At 29.4% G+C, this 16,580-nt stretch overlaps 2 protein-coding genes across 2 annotated transcripts; both read right to left on the bottom strand.

The window, feature by feature from the left end:
• On the bottom strand, positions 1-3,107 carry LOC125840768 (outer envelope pore protein 16, chloroplastic). The gene is made up of 6 exons (XM_049519740.1): positions 2,688-3,107; positions 2,546-2,597; positions 1,572-1,603; positions 779-812; positions 584-651; positions 1-248 (listed from the first exon to the last, which is right to left on the bottom strand). Exons 1-6 carry the CDS (start codon positions 2,886-2,888, stop codon positions 108-110), a joined length of 528 nt encoding a protein of 175 aa, XP_049375697.1. The 5' UTR covers positions 2,889-3,107; the 3' UTR covers positions 1-107.
• A 5,038-nt stretch (positions 3,108-8,145) lies between these two features.
• Positions 8,146-12,226, bottom strand: LOC125840767 (uncharacterized). The gene is made up of 3 exons (XM_049519739.1): positions 11,852-12,226; positions 9,114-9,327; positions 8,146-8,805 (listed from the first exon to the last, which is right to left on the bottom strand). The coding sequence occupies exons 1-3, from the start codon at positions 12,089-12,091 to the stop codon at positions 8,321-8,323; spliced, it is 939 nt and encodes a 312-aa protein (XP_049375696.1). The 5' UTR covers positions 12,092-12,226; the 3' UTR covers positions 8,146-8,320.
• Between the last annotated feature and the right edge of the window lie 4,354 nt (positions 12,227-16,580).

The raw sequence follows: 16,580 nt of genomic DNA, 5'->3' as shown, positions 1-16,580 counted from the left end.
TTATTGGGAAAGATTAGCTAAAATTATAGATCGAGTTAAACGTAGTCAAATAGAGAGAAATAGAGCAAATACTAAAAGCAATGTTTTTAGCAGTTTGGTAAGTAAATTCATGTGAGATAATTAAGGAACTCTGAAGCAGTAGCAACAGCACCTCCTGTAATGGCATCCATTACAATCTTGTCTCTGTTGTTGTTGCTTGCAGCAGATATGAGAGCTCCTGTCAACGCACCCCCAATCATAGCATTCTTCTGCAAACAGAGTAAAACAAAATGAATCGAAAAAAAGATATTGACTAGTTATTCAGAAAAGAAACTTCAAAATCTCAACCTTCTTTCAGTAGGACCAGTGAATATTAACACTCGTCCAAATTAAATTACGTACCACGTACCAAAAACCATCATTTTCAGTAAAAGAAAAGAGCAAATTAATTAGTCAGATACATAGAATGTACGATGGTCAGTACTAGTGAAAATTACACCTCGTTACAAAATTGACTATGTAAACTTATACTTCGCATATATAAGTACAGGCAATCAACTTCCATCCGTTGAGCAAATTAATATAAAAATGCAGTACAAATTACCCAATCATTGGTTCCACGAATTCTCTCCGCTCCATACTCCATTCCAGCATATACCCCAGCAACAGTCCCTGATCAAAGAGACAACATTTGTTACATAATCCACTTGAAATTTCAACAAATTGGGAAACTAAGAACTTCTTTCTAACAACCCATTTTAAAATTTATATACGGGTGGATCTTGTGCAGATTACTCACCCCAATAAGCACCTTCTTTACACATTTTCTTCAACTGCAATCAGAGGTAAATTCAGTTAGAATGCAACAACCATGTTGGTCGATCCGTTTTTTCAGTCAACATTATTAAATCCTCCCCAATAGCCACTTATGTTCTGTGGTGAATAATTGAAACATTGTTGGAGCAGAGTATAAGAGAAATGCTGCTCTTACCCCGAAACTTTACTAAAAAAACAATTTCAGGTCCGGATAAGCTGTCTTTAAGATAAACATTACCAAGTTAGGCCTGCAGTTAGCTACATTGTAGATGGTAAAAAATTTGGCTACAACTTTTGCTTACTATGCATAAATTGATCTTTGAGTGATAAGCCAAAAAAGCAACATTTCAGGGGCATCACATAGAACGGATTAAACTATTTAGACCCAGGTAGAGGAAAACTAGCTGAGATACAGTTGGATACGGAGGGAGGAAGTACGTAGGAGCCTGTAATTGGTACGATAATCAACAGGAATAACGGTATGATTTGTGTGGCTAAAATATATTGTTTACCTCCCTCACCAGGACTGAACTTATCAGCAGACACATTGTAAGGTAAAGAAGACAACACTACTCGAGAGAGATGCATAGGATAAACACGGTAGAGAAATGTTATCCCTAGGACGGAAAGAATGATAGAAATTTGAGACTTCAATTTCCAAATTATTAGAAAACATCTCCCTTATATAGAACTGAATAGACAACACCTCTAAAACAATCAACTAGAATTTTGCACAAATATAGTAAATGATGTGACACTATTTAAGGCATGCTTACCGATTTCTCAAAGTTGTGACTCGAAACACTGCCTGCAAAGACCATGTTGATTGCAAAATAGTGAGCTGAATAGTCTGGCTATTTCTATATATAAAAGCTTGTAACTTAAAAACTTAGGAACTAACACTTTACCATAACACGAGAAAAAGATCAAAAGATCAAAAGAACAAAAATAGAATATTGGATTTTTACCTCAACTATTAATAGTGATGATGCTTAGTGTAGTCATTGGACTAAACAGTAAAAGCATTAACCGTTACCAAAAAAATCAATAACTATGGCATTTAAGGGTGTGGCCTAGTGATCAATGTAGTAGGTTGAGAACCATAGAGCCTGAGGTTCAAATCTCAACAAAGGCAAAAAAAACACTAGGTGAACTTTTCTCATATGTACTAGTCTTGTTGACGTAATTTCCTCCAACCTTTTGTTGGTGGGAGGTGGACACATGGAATTTACCGAGGTTATCAAAAGCTGGTCCAATCACCACCGTTATCATAAAATAAAAAAACCAAAATAACCAGGAAAAACAGTATGGGGTAATTATAGCTGTCTATACAAGTCCAGGTAATGTAACATAGGTCATATTCTAGTCACTCCCAACACATAATCAATACTCCTTCCCCCTAATTTGTCCACTTTCGTTTGTCCCTAATTACTTGTTCACTTTGCTTTTCTTAGTTGTTCATAATTATTTGTCCATCTTGACAAATCAACAAAAGATAATTTTTTTATATATTATACCATCAATTAATTATTTTGAAAAAGGTGAAACTTTTTGAAAATCTTTATGTTTTTAATTCATCTACTTCATAATTAATAGGCTAAAATGGTAAATTCATTATGTCAATCATTGTTTTCTTAATCAATTCAAAAGTGAACAAGTAATTAGGGACAGCGAGAGTACTAATTAAAGATGAATGATTAATTTGAAATTGGGTATTCAAGAAATGGAATGAGAGCACTAAAAATCAAACCTCTAGTGACTATTCCGTAAGTTTCTTCAGCAACAGTTTTGGTGGCAGCAACCTAAATTTAGGATAAAAATTAAGCAAACCCATTTTCACAAGATCGAATTTTTTTTTGGAAGAAATGAAAATGAATTTAGAGAAAATTTACAGTGCCGATCTTCAAGAAAGCATCAACAGTGTGATTTAGAAAAGGGTTTCCCATATCAATGTAAACATCCACCTTTGGAGAAATCAATGATCCTGCAAATCGACTCCGAGGCATCTTTTCTTCTTGTTTTCTTCTACACACTCCGATTTTCCTTTTCTTTTTTTTTATCAGTTTTTGTTTGTTTCGCCTTTCTCGATACATGCATTATCAATGTTTGTGTCTAATAAATGCTCCTCTGTCACGACACTTTTCGTTTTTCGAAATCAAACAGTTTAAATTTAATCAAAAATTTGCACATGAAATCTTTAATTTTTTTGAAATGAAATTTATATATTTGTAAACTACATAAAAAGTACTATAAGTCGCAATAATTGATAATTCAAAATGTTTAAAAGATCTGTGAAAAATTTACGATCAAAGTTAGACTTATTTGAATCTCAAAATTCGAAAAGTGACACATCAAATGGGATGGAGGGAGTAATGTATATTTATAATGATTTTTATTAATTAATTTAATTATTTTTAAAAAAAAAATTATCTCTCTTTTATTTAGATGTTAATTTAAAGTTGTCAAAAAAAAAAGGTCGACCCAGCCCCACCCGATCCAAGCCTCGTGGGCCAAGGAATTTGAAGGGCTAGGACAGGCGACCCTTCATTTGGAAGGGCCTGAAAATGTTCAACCCAACCCAACCTTAGAAGGGTCGAGGGTTGGGGCGGGCTAGCCCTATTTTTTTTTTACTTTTTTTTTCTTTTCAAACTTATAGTTCTTTAACATCAAGAAAATAAGGAAATTTTCAAATCAAATATGACAAATAATGGTTTGTTTCAATACTAGCAAAAAATCTAGTGTAATTAGCATATATCTCGCATACTAGATACGCGAGCGAGATAAGAGAGTGAACATCAAGATGGGAGAGAGGCAAGGGCGCAAGATTTGTCTATGTATCTTAGATGCATGCGAATTTACTTGGATGGAGTGTATCTAGAACAAATTGATTTTGAGTCCATATATTCCGAGATATACATATCTGGACGTACCAAAATCTGGTAAGATTCTTTATATTACAACATAGTGTGTATTTAAGTAATTAGATTATATACTAGTGAGATTATCGGTAGTTACCCTTAAATAAAAAGTTTTGGCCCATGAACCGACCCTGGCCCGGCCCCGATCAAGCCCTAGTTTCAAATGGGTTTGAAAAATCTTTTTCCAACCCTACCCCAATAACGGGTTGGGTTGGATCAGCCCCATGGACTAAGCCCGTTTTAACGGCTCTAGATGTTATATTAACCTATTTTATGACTGAGCAAAGGAAGGAAAAATTACTTAAACATATAATTTATTTATCATATTCTTTAAAAAAATTCTATCATTTGTAAAATTATAAAAATCTCTGCTCTCTTCTATTCTTGGATACATCACTTTACACGATGTATCGGGACGTACGTGTATCAAGATAATGAGTGATATATTCGAAATCGAGACGTGATGTATCGAAAAGTTAAGAGATGTATTTGAAATCAAAACTCGATGTACACAGACGTTTTAGGATGTATCCAAATTCCATCAAATTTAAGAGATTTTTACAATTTTTTTAAAAAAAGTAGAAATAAAATGTAATTAGCTATTACCATTGGGATAGGATTCGATATTTTACATTGGGTATGAACTCTGATATGTAAAAGAATATATGAGTTTATTTTTTAAGTTACATGGTATTTTTGAAATTAAGAATTGATTTTTTGATTTAGTAAATATATATTTGTTAATGAAAAGGATAAATATCCCTTATTTGTTAGATTATGGGTATATATATATATATATATATACCATTATTATATTAAATTATACAATTATTTAAACTTATAAATATTGAATTTTGTCTCACATGGACTTCAAACCACTAAACTCCATCCTAATTGGGACACATCACCAAATAGCTTATATTTCCATTAAATATCCTCAAATTTTAACGGAGGAAATGCATTTCAACAATGTAGCATACCAATAAATATCGTAAATATATCCATCAATCATCATCAAGCAATGACAAGGAGCACATGTTACTATCGTAATAGTTGACAATGGACACTAACGGTGCATAACAAGTAAACTTGGTACTATAATTGAGATATATTTCTATTACTTTTAATAAACTAAACTATGCAATTTTAATTCTTTTCTGTTCCAACAAACTCTGTCGGTTAGATTTGAGAGGCATTATGAAAAAAAAATTAATAAGAAACGCTAAAGGTCTAATCAAATTCCAGAAATCACAATACATTAAGCTACACTAAATTTCTATTATATAGAAGAGTGAAGTGGTAGGACGACCAAGGATAAAAATATAATTTTATTTTAACAAAAATCTATTAAGAAAGATAGTAAATAATTCTAGAAACATCTTTCTATATATGAAGTGAATAATGATCAAGGGTAAAAGTGTAATTTCACGCTAACAAAAATCTACCAAAAATGATAACAAGAAAATTAAATAGTTCTAGAAACAATTTTAGTTATTGTTATTACCATTAATTTATTTTGTTATTACTTCACTTTCTTTTCTTTTGTGAGTTATTATGATATCTATTCATTACTCTATTTTACTATTACTTTAATTTAATTTTTAATATTTTTTTTCTATTCATTATGCTTATAAAAAATGCCTACTTTTAATATAAAATGTATTATGAATTAATTATTTTCACCTTTATTTTGGCTCTAATTAATATATTTGAAAATAAATAAGTGTGATAAAATTAATAATATATATTAAATTGAATTTAAAGAAAAAGATGTTAAAAAGTAACTTCACAAATAAAGACGATCAAGAATAAAAATGTAATTTCATTCTAACAAAAATCTATTAAGAGATAGCAAGAAAAATAAATAATTCTAAAAACATCTTTATATATATGAAGTGAATGATGATCAAAGGTAAAAATGTAACTTCATGCAAACAAATATCTACCAAGAATGATAACAAGAAACTAAATAGTTCTAGAAACATCTTTAGCTATTGTTATACTATTAACTCATTTTGTTATTATTTCACTTTTTTATGAGTTATTGTGATATCTATTCATTACTCTATTTTACTATTACTTTAATTTAATTCTTAATATTTTTCTATTCATTATACTTACTAAAAATGCCTACTTTAATATAAAAATTCATTATTTAAAAATATAATTAATTATTTTCACTTTTATTTTAGCTCTAATAAATATACATGAAAAGAAACAAGTGTGATAAATTAATAATATATATTAGATTGATATTAAAGAATAAATAAAATTAGTTTCAATATTTAAAAAAAAATATTTTAAAAGATGTTAAAATGTAACTTCACAAATAAAATGAATAGGATGATATATTTGCATTTAAAGTAAACTAAAAATGTTTACTAGATTATAAAAGAGTAGTTCTTCATTAAATTATATAATTAAATTTTTGCTTTTATTTGATTTCAAACATATTAATCTAAATAGTGAACTAATGTAAATTTGATTTAAATTTAAAGTTGTCCGGACAAAATTTTGTATTATTCTATTATAGAAATATAGAAATATGAAGTTGAGGACGATGAAGGATAATATGGTCATTTCATATATATTTCATTTTAAAATTTCATAAATTCTATTTTAAAATTTGTAAAAATATTTTTTCAAGTGGCTAAATTTCCTCCATAAGTTACATGATTATTCTAGAAACTATAGATTATAAGATTTTTCTAGAACTAACTATGACACAAATAATTAGACACTAACTCATTTCACTCCTCAAGTTTCTCCCCTCTCATGTCTTATACCAATAAATTTCTCGCCCTTTATTTCTAATTTGCATCCTAAATATTAGACACTTTGGTATAGATCTCTTATTAGGAAGACCAATAATGCATTTTTTTCAACATTAAGAACTTTATTTTTGATCAATTCCCTACCTAATGACCCTACTTTTGTAAAACAATTATAAGACAAAAGTAAAATTCGTTTTTTCTTGGTGAACACATCACTTTTGGGACTTGTCCATATAACAAATTTTCAGCAAAATTCAACTAATCCATATTTTTCAAACACTCTAATGAACATGATAATGGACCAGTTAACATGTTAAATCCAATATCAATCACAATTGCAATTCTCAAAAGGCCTAATTCATAAGGAATGCAACCAATGAGCAAGCTCTTCAAGAACAAAATTTCCAATAATTTTGAAGCATGTTATGTCCTTTCCTTTGGTTCTCTTTAGACTTTTCAATTTCATGGTGTTGCTTTTCTTTTTGGATTGTAAAGATAATTTTTGAAGTATCTAATTTACTTGATTTCTCTTTCTATGTATAATCCCAAAACTTCACGTAACATATATGTCATTATATAATTTATTGAGAAACATATATTTATTTATTACTATTATTTTATCATCAGTTAAAATCATTTTAAACAAGTTATATAAATTATTATTTTAACCACCTCATGTTGAATTATTGCAATATATATTCTATTAACTTTTGTTAATATTTTTAAATACTCATTATTTGAGGTAAAACATTCATTCATCAGGTATATAAATTAATTTTAAAAAAATTCCTTACTATACAAATTGTTATAAAATCATAACTTTTTTTCATCCTTTTATCACTTTGTAAAGAATGAGATGATTCATTCTAATTTTCATTAAGTCATTATTTTTGTTTTTTAAACACTTATAAAACAAATTTTAAGTGTATTCAAAATTAATCTATAGATGGATCAATATGTTTTATTGCTTCATATAGTTTATGAAAATTGTTAATATATTGAGACTCATAATTTTAATATATTCTCTTGAATAATTTCAACTAAAATAGAAAAAGAAAATCATTAAATTAATAATTTAATTCGAATATATATGTTTGACATGATGTTAAAATAATCATTGGAGCATGTGATATTTTATTATTATTTCTTATCATGTTTATTTGAAAATGTCATACTAATTTTTATTTTTTAAAACTAATTAAATTTCTATTATAAATATATATAATATTGTAATATCGAGCCCGTAAATGAGCCTTTCATTATATTGAGCCCGTATCACGGGCCTTAAATTATCTAGTACCAAACATAAATAATGAATAGCAAGAAGTAACACATCAAAACAAGACTAATAAACAGACCAAAATATAAAAAATACATCACTTACACATCTGAGTACCTACTAAAAATCTTCTTCTTTTTCCACAAATCCCGTGAAATATTCCATTATCCGTATGTCAAAATTGAATCACAAAAATAAAATATAAATCGAATAGAATCTGATCTTTAGACCAAGAAGGTACAAAATTGGGAAACCCAGTCAAAATTTGATATATTCTGTATTATGGTAGCAACTAGCAAGTTGCTAAAACAAAAACCAGATGCAACTCTAATTGTAGACTGCAAAACCTTGATCGCGGTAGCACATGAATAAGATCCTCCCGAGTCAGTGTTATTATGATACAAAAAGAACAAACTAAATCCGCAGTAATTTTACCTCATGTTGAAGCTTTCTGTAATTTGTTGAATGTCGAAAATGGAAGTAGAAATGAAGAGAGAAACAAAAACCTTGAAAAAGTTGATGTCGAACAAAATTGTGTTTTTTCCAATGCAAGATCATGGAGTCACTGGGGAAGAATGACTCGATTCGATCTTTAGCCCCTGCCTCTTTCTACAGTTCTTAAGTACCAAGAATCCTTTAGCTTTGATTTCAGATCCAATACAGGATTTTATCCTCCACAACAGCTCAGTACAATGCCGATGAGAGGAATTAGAGGAGCTGACGCTACTCTGAACCTGAACATTGGCTACTCTGTGACTGGACTCCCACTTGGCTTCTAGATAGGCAAGGGATCGCCATGGAGGAAGAGGCATTGAATTCTGTTTGAGTGAACATTTAGCTGCTTCTACCATAGCCTGAAGATACAGCTTAAGTTTTGTTACTGTGCCAACATAAACTGGTGGAAGACAACTCAAGACCACATTGTAGGATTTGACAGCTCTTGCAATTTCAAAGTGGCTCCGAAAGTCAAGATCAATGATATACCTTTCGGAGCATCCATCATTTCCATGGGAGATCACCTCAATGTACTCGTGTTCACCTACATAACAGAGGAAATGTAGCACAATGTCAACCAGAATTCTAGCTCACAAGGATGCTTGACAGTGCAAATTTAAATATTTTAATCACAAGATACAGCGACATGAACACGTTATCTAGTTGAAACTACTAGTAATACATATGGCGCACAATGCCACCACACCATTCAGAGGCTACGGATACATTCTCAGTGGTTCAGACTGTAACATTTGTACGGTCAAAGGCTTTCATACTTGAGCTAAATAATGTTCATAGTTAGACCTCTTAATATAGTACACAGGCAAGAATTGAATTTAGAAAAAAACATACCTCCAGGAATTTTTCCACAACCCTGCCACTTGGTTGCACACATATCTGCATTAAAACCACAAGACTGGAGGAGCTTCACTAGATAAGATCTGATGCAGCTTGCATTGCATGTTTCGGGCTTGCCAATATGAAAAGATTCGGTCATTGAAAGAATAAGGGAATGAACCACCATTGTTAGATCACTTTCATACCGATCCACTGAGTTCTTGTACAGCTGCAAAATGATACAATTTACCATGAAGTTCCATTATTAAGATTTTTTCCCCTTGTTGACAAATGAAGATACACTATTTAAAATTTAGCCAGGAGAAACAGACCACCATGTGAAAGCTAGAATTTCAGTTGTCTTATGCTCAGAACTCTCAGTCATTTAGAAATTCGTTTCATTGACTAATATCTATTTCACGAGGAGGAACAGTCATTCAAAGATGATAATACAAATCATTTTTTCCAAGCCTGTAAAGGCTCAAAGCACTTCTGACTCCTGTTCTCTATTTATCAAAGACATTGTTCTCATCTTCAGACAAGTTTCATTGATACATCAGACTGACATGAATTATGCACAGGTAATTGAAAATACTCTAGTTATTCCACATTTCAAATTTTAATCCTCAAAGAAACATATACTATCGTTTTTTCAATTTGTTGATATGAGTATTGTCCAGGCTAGTCTATATACGCCTTCACTATTACATGAGCTCACTTTGTTCACTTAAACAGAAATACTTGAACAACTTCATTGCTAACCTCATGCAAAACTAAAATTCAATGACCATAAACATGCATATGTAAAAACAAGGATTACTCCAGTTCAAACTTATATTGTGCCTGGATGAAATCCTTATCTGTGCTATTCAAGCTTGCTACATATACACCTACACTGAAACACTAGAATATGTTTCACACCTAACACATCTATACCACATGCGAAACTAAAATCTGATGAGGATATACATGTGTATACATAGAGACAAGGATAACTCCTTTTCAAACGTTAATCACTCTGCAGAAAATTACTCTGTTCTATTCAAACTTGTTCAGATGCACCTAGACCTACGAGCATAAATATGTCCATTCACTGAAATGAGGATTGCTCCAGATTAAATCTCTATCTGTGCTGCTCAAGCTTAGTGTGTATCTAGACAGGTTAGATCATTGAGGAAGTTATTTAAAACACATCACATGGTAATAAAAGGAATAAGTCTGTTTCACTGGTAAGCAGAGAGGAGGGAAAAGATAGCTCCAGCCTCCAGGTCCTAATGCATCAATCAGTTACTTTAGATATCTATACCAACAGTTAAAATTGCTCATTCCAAGTCATTGTGATCCCCCAGTTACTGGAAAAGGAAAACAATCTCCCTGGAACCTGCTACTGACAGTCATGCCTTGTATACCCAGAAAGGTGTCAGCAGGGTCAGTTCAAGTGTCCAAAAGAAAGGGGAGTATTATTGCTCACCCCTGCATTTGGTGCAGGATAGTAAGTTTGCTTATGGTAGTGGGTTACCCATTTTTGCATTTCCAGAAGCTTGTACTAACATAGAATAAATTAAATTGTGTATCTACCTACAGAGTGCAATTTCAAACGAAAAACATTGTCTAATTAGAACAATCACCAAAACTGAGTTGAAGTTAATGCAGGTAAATTGAGCAAGAACATTGCGATCATGCTTCTACATTGACTGCCCTTTTGTAACACGCTATTATCAAAATTAACCTCTGCCATGAAGCAGAATTGCAATATTTTTCTTTCACATCTCGTGTAACTGCATTATTACCCCGTCTGTTTACATACTTATAGTTAGTACGAATTTTTTAACCTACTAAGCTCCTGAGCTTGTTTGGCTTTTCTCTACTCTACGGAAACTTATTCTCAATCCATTAAATTTCTCCTCATTATCTCCTATTTCTACTCCAACAAACTCATCACAAGCTCTGAAAAGCTGTTACTTTCAAAATTTATATTATGCATCGATTGAGAATTCCGATCACAGCACCTACCTCCTATTTCCTATCTTTCAAAGGCATCAATATCAATTTCAAAATGTTTCACAGATTCAACAATGACCCGTGTAACGCACAGATGATGAAGAAACTCTAATTATTCCATCTCAAATTTTAATCCTCTGGAGAAACCATCATTTGTGCTGTACTATTATTTCTTTATTTGTTGATATCGAAAGTGTCTAAGCCAACTTATGTACACCTCCACTATTATACATTTTAGCTTTGCATATACCTACACAAAATACCTGAACAATTCCATGGCATACAAAACTAAAATCCAATGAGCACAAACATGAACAAAAATAAACAAGGATTACTCCATTTCATGCTTTAATTGTTCCTGGATAGAACCGGTATCTACTCTACTCAAGCTCGCTACATATACACCAAGAGTACCAAAAGACTAGAACAAATTTCACCCCTAACACCTCTGTACAAGCTGCAAAACTAAAATCCGATGAGGATAAACATTTATGTACACGGAGACAAGGATAATTCCATTTCCAACCTTAATCACTCTGCAGAAAACTGTTGCCTGTTCTATTCAAGCTTCCTTTATGCACCTAGACTAACGAACATAAGCATATCTATTCATTTCACAGAAATGAGAATTACTCCAATTAGAACATTAATTGCTCCAGATTAAACATTCATATGTGCTGTTCAAACTCAACAATTTCACCAAAAATAAATAAATCAAAAGGCAATAAGCACAACGTGTACAGAATACTCACCGAAATCGTATCAGCAAGACGAGCGAGATCGGAGTAACCAGAATCATTATCACTGCTATACCTAGACTCCGCACCGGCGCTACTACTTTCCAGAAAGTCACTCACCATAGCAGCCAAGTCAGGTTCGCTCTCATGACTATAACAGCCGCCGCTTCCGACACCGTCGCCTCTATTCAGCCAATTTCCTCCTCCGCCGCCATCATCAACGACCACCAGAGAACGACGTTCGTTATTTCTCATCTCCGGCGAATTAGATTTTTTTTCGAAAAAAAGAGGGAAGGCGTCAATAAAGGTGAGCGAGAATATAGAAGACTCTTTTTTTTTTTTTTTCTCTCTTTTGTCCGTTCAGCACTTTTATTATGATCTCGATTCTTCTTAAAGAGAAGAAACAAAAAATAATACTCGTAGTATTAAAATAAGTACAGCGAATATTAATAGTAAATCGTTGAACATACAACTAATTCTATATCAATTTTTGTTGTGTTTTCATTCGGAGTTCGAAACACACATTAGAGTTTCGAATAAATTTAGATCTACTTTGCAGAGCTTATTTGAAAGTGAGGTTCCTAATAGAATTTTTAAACATCAGAATTCAAATCCGACACCAACCAATTTTTCTTATACTTCAAAATTTGAACCCAAAATCTCAAATTAAAGGTGATGCAGTCCCATATTGGTAATCCTATATCAATTGAGTAACCAACAAGTTTCAAATATTCTACCCCTTCCGAAAAGATCGTTACTATTATTATTATTATTATTTGAAAATGGAAATAGTTTTTTTTTTCTCATGTTGAATAGTCAAATAATATTATTTTAGTAAGTCTTTAGATATACTTTATTGTTTGGTAAGATGGATAATGATAGAAAAATTTGCTGTAAAAACTTATTATTTGTTTGATTATCAATTTTGAGATAATTATATTAAAATTATTAATTATTAGTATTGAAAAAATTATTATTCTTATTTGAAACTGAAATTGTTCTCTTTTTTTTTTCTTTTCTCAAGTTGAATAGTTAAAATAATATTATTTTAACAAGTTTTTAGATATACCTTTGGGGGTTGTTTGATATGATGGACAATGATAGATAATTTTGAGATAAATATTTATATATTATTTTATTATTTATTTGATCATTAAATTTGATATAAAATGATTAGAAAATTATTTCGGGATAGAATATGGCCCGTGTGAGTCTCCGAGAATGAAATAATAATACTGAAATAAGATATTTCTATTTGAAAGTCTCATAATAAAATAATGAAAATAACAAAATACTTTCCGCAAGTCATTTTTATATTAAATATATAAGGTTGAGAATATTTTATAAGCAACTACTTCTTCATAGAAATTATCTTTTTTTTTTCTTAATATAACTAATCAAACTGTCATAAGAAATAATTCAATATAATTTACATTTATATAATTAATTCCTAACACAATTTATATTCAAACCAAATGATATCGCCTTCGAGATTTTTTACTATAAAATGATAATTTATATAGTTTTTGAATTAACATATGCATTTAACCGAAAATTAGATGCATTCATTCTCCTAAACCTTCTCAATCATTCATTTTGAACGATATAGAAATATTTTAATAGTAATTGCATTATTCTTTAAAATCATTCATAAATTTTTAAAAATACTTAATAATAACACATCACTAATTGGGATAGACTAGTAGCCCACCAATAATCATTTGTCATAATAATCATCCACATTAAGTTGATTATTTGTTAGAATTATTACCTTTTCCCCGATTTTTCTCTTTAAAAGTTGTTTGTTTTTAAAGTAAATAATATTTATATTAAAAAAGAATTAAAAAAACTAGTACTTAAAAGTATAGTATTTTTATATAATTTTTTTAAGTAAAAGATAAAATGTAATAATTAATATAGACGAAATAATTAGACAATCAATATGTGACTATGGGAGTAGTATTTTATAGGGAAAAGGGTCTGAAAAATACTTCAATTTTGGTCGAAATTGTTGTTATAATACCAAACTTTGGAAATGAACTTTTACCCCCTTACTATTTAATAGTGTATTTTAAAGATATATATGTACCTACATGGACATTATAAATATTTCATCATTTTAAATAGTAATGTGTCCACGTGGGCACATAAATACCTTTAAAATACACTATTAAATAGTGCATGGGTAAAAGGTCCTCCATAAAGTTTGGTATCGTAACAACAGTTTCGGCCAAAGTTGAAATATTTTTCAGACCATTTTTCTTATTTTATACTTTGTCGTTTCATATTATGTATTTCTTATATCAAAATAATATTTTAAAAATCAAGAGAGTTATATATATATACACTAGGTAATGTTGCCCGAGCTATGCATGGGCACGGGCCCAATAATATAAATGGTATGTTTTGGGGCTAGTAACGGAGATTTTGAAGCGATTGTTTGCGTGGATAAAGGAATAAGTTTTTTTATCACAAACTTGTACTTTATTTGACGCTATTCAAGGCACAATAAGACTATCCACATACAACATTTTTGAAATATTTTATATTGTCAATTATCATGATTTATAGTATTTTTACGATAGATTCACTTAAAGAATGAGTGGAATTTTTTCTATTTTTTTTTCAAAACATATTTTATGTTGTCAATTATCATTATTTATAATATTTTTACGCATTTTTTAAATATAAAAAACCCAAAAAAAAATAAGACAAATAAATAAAAATGGACCCAATATATGTTATTTTTGTTGTCTCAATTTATGTCACACAAATAAAATTTGGAGAGTCATCCAAATTTTATTTTTTTTTAAAAAAATGTTTTAAGTTATTAATTATTGTGATTTATAATATTTTGATGTAACTTTCAAATAACCAACATTACTGGTCACTTTGTCCTAATTTATGTGATATGGATAAAAATACAAAATTAACCCTTTTAAAATGTCTTTCAGATATTTTAAGTTGTTAATTGTTATTATTTATAATACATTTTTGGTAATTTTAAAATGATATGTGTTATTTTTTCTGTCCTAATATATGTGAGCATGAAAGAATTCTGAGAGTGAACCTATTTTATTAAATAGCTTTTAAATATTTTAAATTGGTAATTATTCTAATTTTTAATGCTTTTTAAGTCATTTGTAAATGATATATGTTGCTTCCTTTGTCCCATTTTATACAGTATAAATAAAATTCCCGAAACCAACTAAATTTTTAATATATTTTTAAAAATATTTTAAATTATTAATTATTGCGATTTATAATATTAAAAAAAAGTACAAAACTTGTATCAGCCTAAAAAATGACCACGATAATTCGAAGCCTACAGAAAGCAATATGGTTGTACGCAATTTTTAAATACTTAATATATATTACTCCACTTGTCTCAATGTATGTAGCATTGATAAAATTTCAAGATTCAATCAAATGTTGTTAATTGTTAACATTTATAATACATTTTACGTAGTTTTTCAATAATTTCACATTAAACAATACATATTACTACTTTTGTCTCATTTTATGTGACATTGATAGATTAATTTTAAGAATCAGTCAATTTATTTTTTCTGTTTTTTTAATAAATATTTTAAGTGGTCAAAATCACGATTTATTGTATTTTATACATAATTTTTAACGATAGATTAATTTCAAGAATTAATCGAATTTTTTTATATGTATTTATTTTTGAAATATTTTATGTTGTCAATTATCATGATTTATAGTATTTTTACGCAATTTTTAAATATAAAAAAAAATTAAGACAAATAAATTAAAATGGGCGCAATATATGTTATTTTTGTTGTCTCAATTTATGTGACATAAATGAAATTTGAAGAGTCATCCAAATTTGCATTTTTAAAAAAAATGTTCTAAGTTATTAATTATTGTGATTTATAATATTTTTATGTAACTTTCAAATAACTTACATTGCTGGTCACTTTGTCCTAATTTATGTGATATGGATAAACTTACAAAATTAACCCTTTTAAATATGAAATATTTTAAGTCATTTGTAAATGATTTATTATATTATATTATTATATATTATATAAACTCCCTTATAGTAGAAAAATAAATATATATTATATAGTAGAAAAAATAATTTATTATATTATATATTATATATTATATAGGGAGTTTATAATTGGACAACACAATGTCCCATCATAAACCCCCTCTTATATAATAAGAGAATATATATATCAAATGAAATTTAAGGCTTTCTTCCTGGAGCCGCCTGAAGAAATATTTATAATACTTTTTTAATAATTATAGACACGAGTTCAAATAACTTGTTGAATTCATTATATTAAACAACTTGATATATTATAAAGTTATGTTAATGAAGTTTGGTTCAATTTGCAACATATTTGAACTTTGAAGACTTCTTTTTAAAAAAAAAGAAAAAAAAATCTTTGTAAAGAATGAAACACAGAAAGAGAAAATTAAAATATTTTTTTTTAAAAGAATAAACAAACAACAATACGCGTAATGCTTTATTAAACGTTATTATATCCTAAACCTAACTCCAGCTCCCCAAACCGGTGGCTGTCACTTCCATAACTTTTTTTCCCGTGCCGTTCAATATTCGTATTGGAGTCTGACTAACTTATATTCGTATTGAAATTTAATTAATTTAATGTACCGTATAGGATCCATTTGAAAGTAATGCTTCTTATTAAAGATTTTTCATACTCAATACTCAAAACTAAACATTTAATTAAGAAATGAACAACTTCAT

This window comes from Solanum verrucosum, unplaced genomic scaffold, assembly GCF_900185275.1.
Source record: "Solanum verrucosum unplaced genomic scaffold, falcon-dt-bn FXZP01000187.1, whole genome shotgun sequence".
Lineage (NCBI taxonomy): Eukaryota > Viridiplantae > Streptophyta > Magnoliopsida > Solanales > Solanaceae > Solanum > Solanum verrucosum.
Note: the sequence above shows the minus strand (reverse complement) of the source record. Positions and strands in the feature narration are given on the sequence as shown.

Excerpts from the sequence above, each read along its gene's own strand:
- LOC125840768 (XM_049519740.1), bottom strand. The coding sequence starts at position 2,888 with ATGTATCGAGAAAGGCGAAACAAACAAAAACTGATAAAAAAAAAGAAA. Across the intron at positions 1,604-2,545 it reads TTACGGAATAGTCACTAGAG|GCAGTGTTTCGAGTCACAAC; the intron begins GTTTGATTTTTA and ends TGGTCTTTGCAG. Across the intron at positions 249-583 it reads TTCGTGGAACCAATGATTGG|AAGAATGCTATGATTGGGGG; the intron begins GTAATTTGTACT and ends CTCTGTTTGCAG.
- LOC125840767 (XM_049519739.1), bottom strand. The coding sequence starts at position 12,091 with ATGAGAAATAACGAACGTCGTTCTCTGGTGGTCGTTGATGATGGCGGC. Across the intron at positions 9,328-11,851 it reads GTCTTGCTGATACGATTTCG|CTGTACAAGAACTCAGTGGA; the intron begins GTGAGTATTCTG and ends ATCATTTTGCAG. Across the intron at positions 8,806-9,113 it reads TTGTGGAAAAATTCCTGGAG|GTGAACACGAGTACATTGAG; the intron begins GTATGTTTTTTT and ends TCTGTTATGTAG.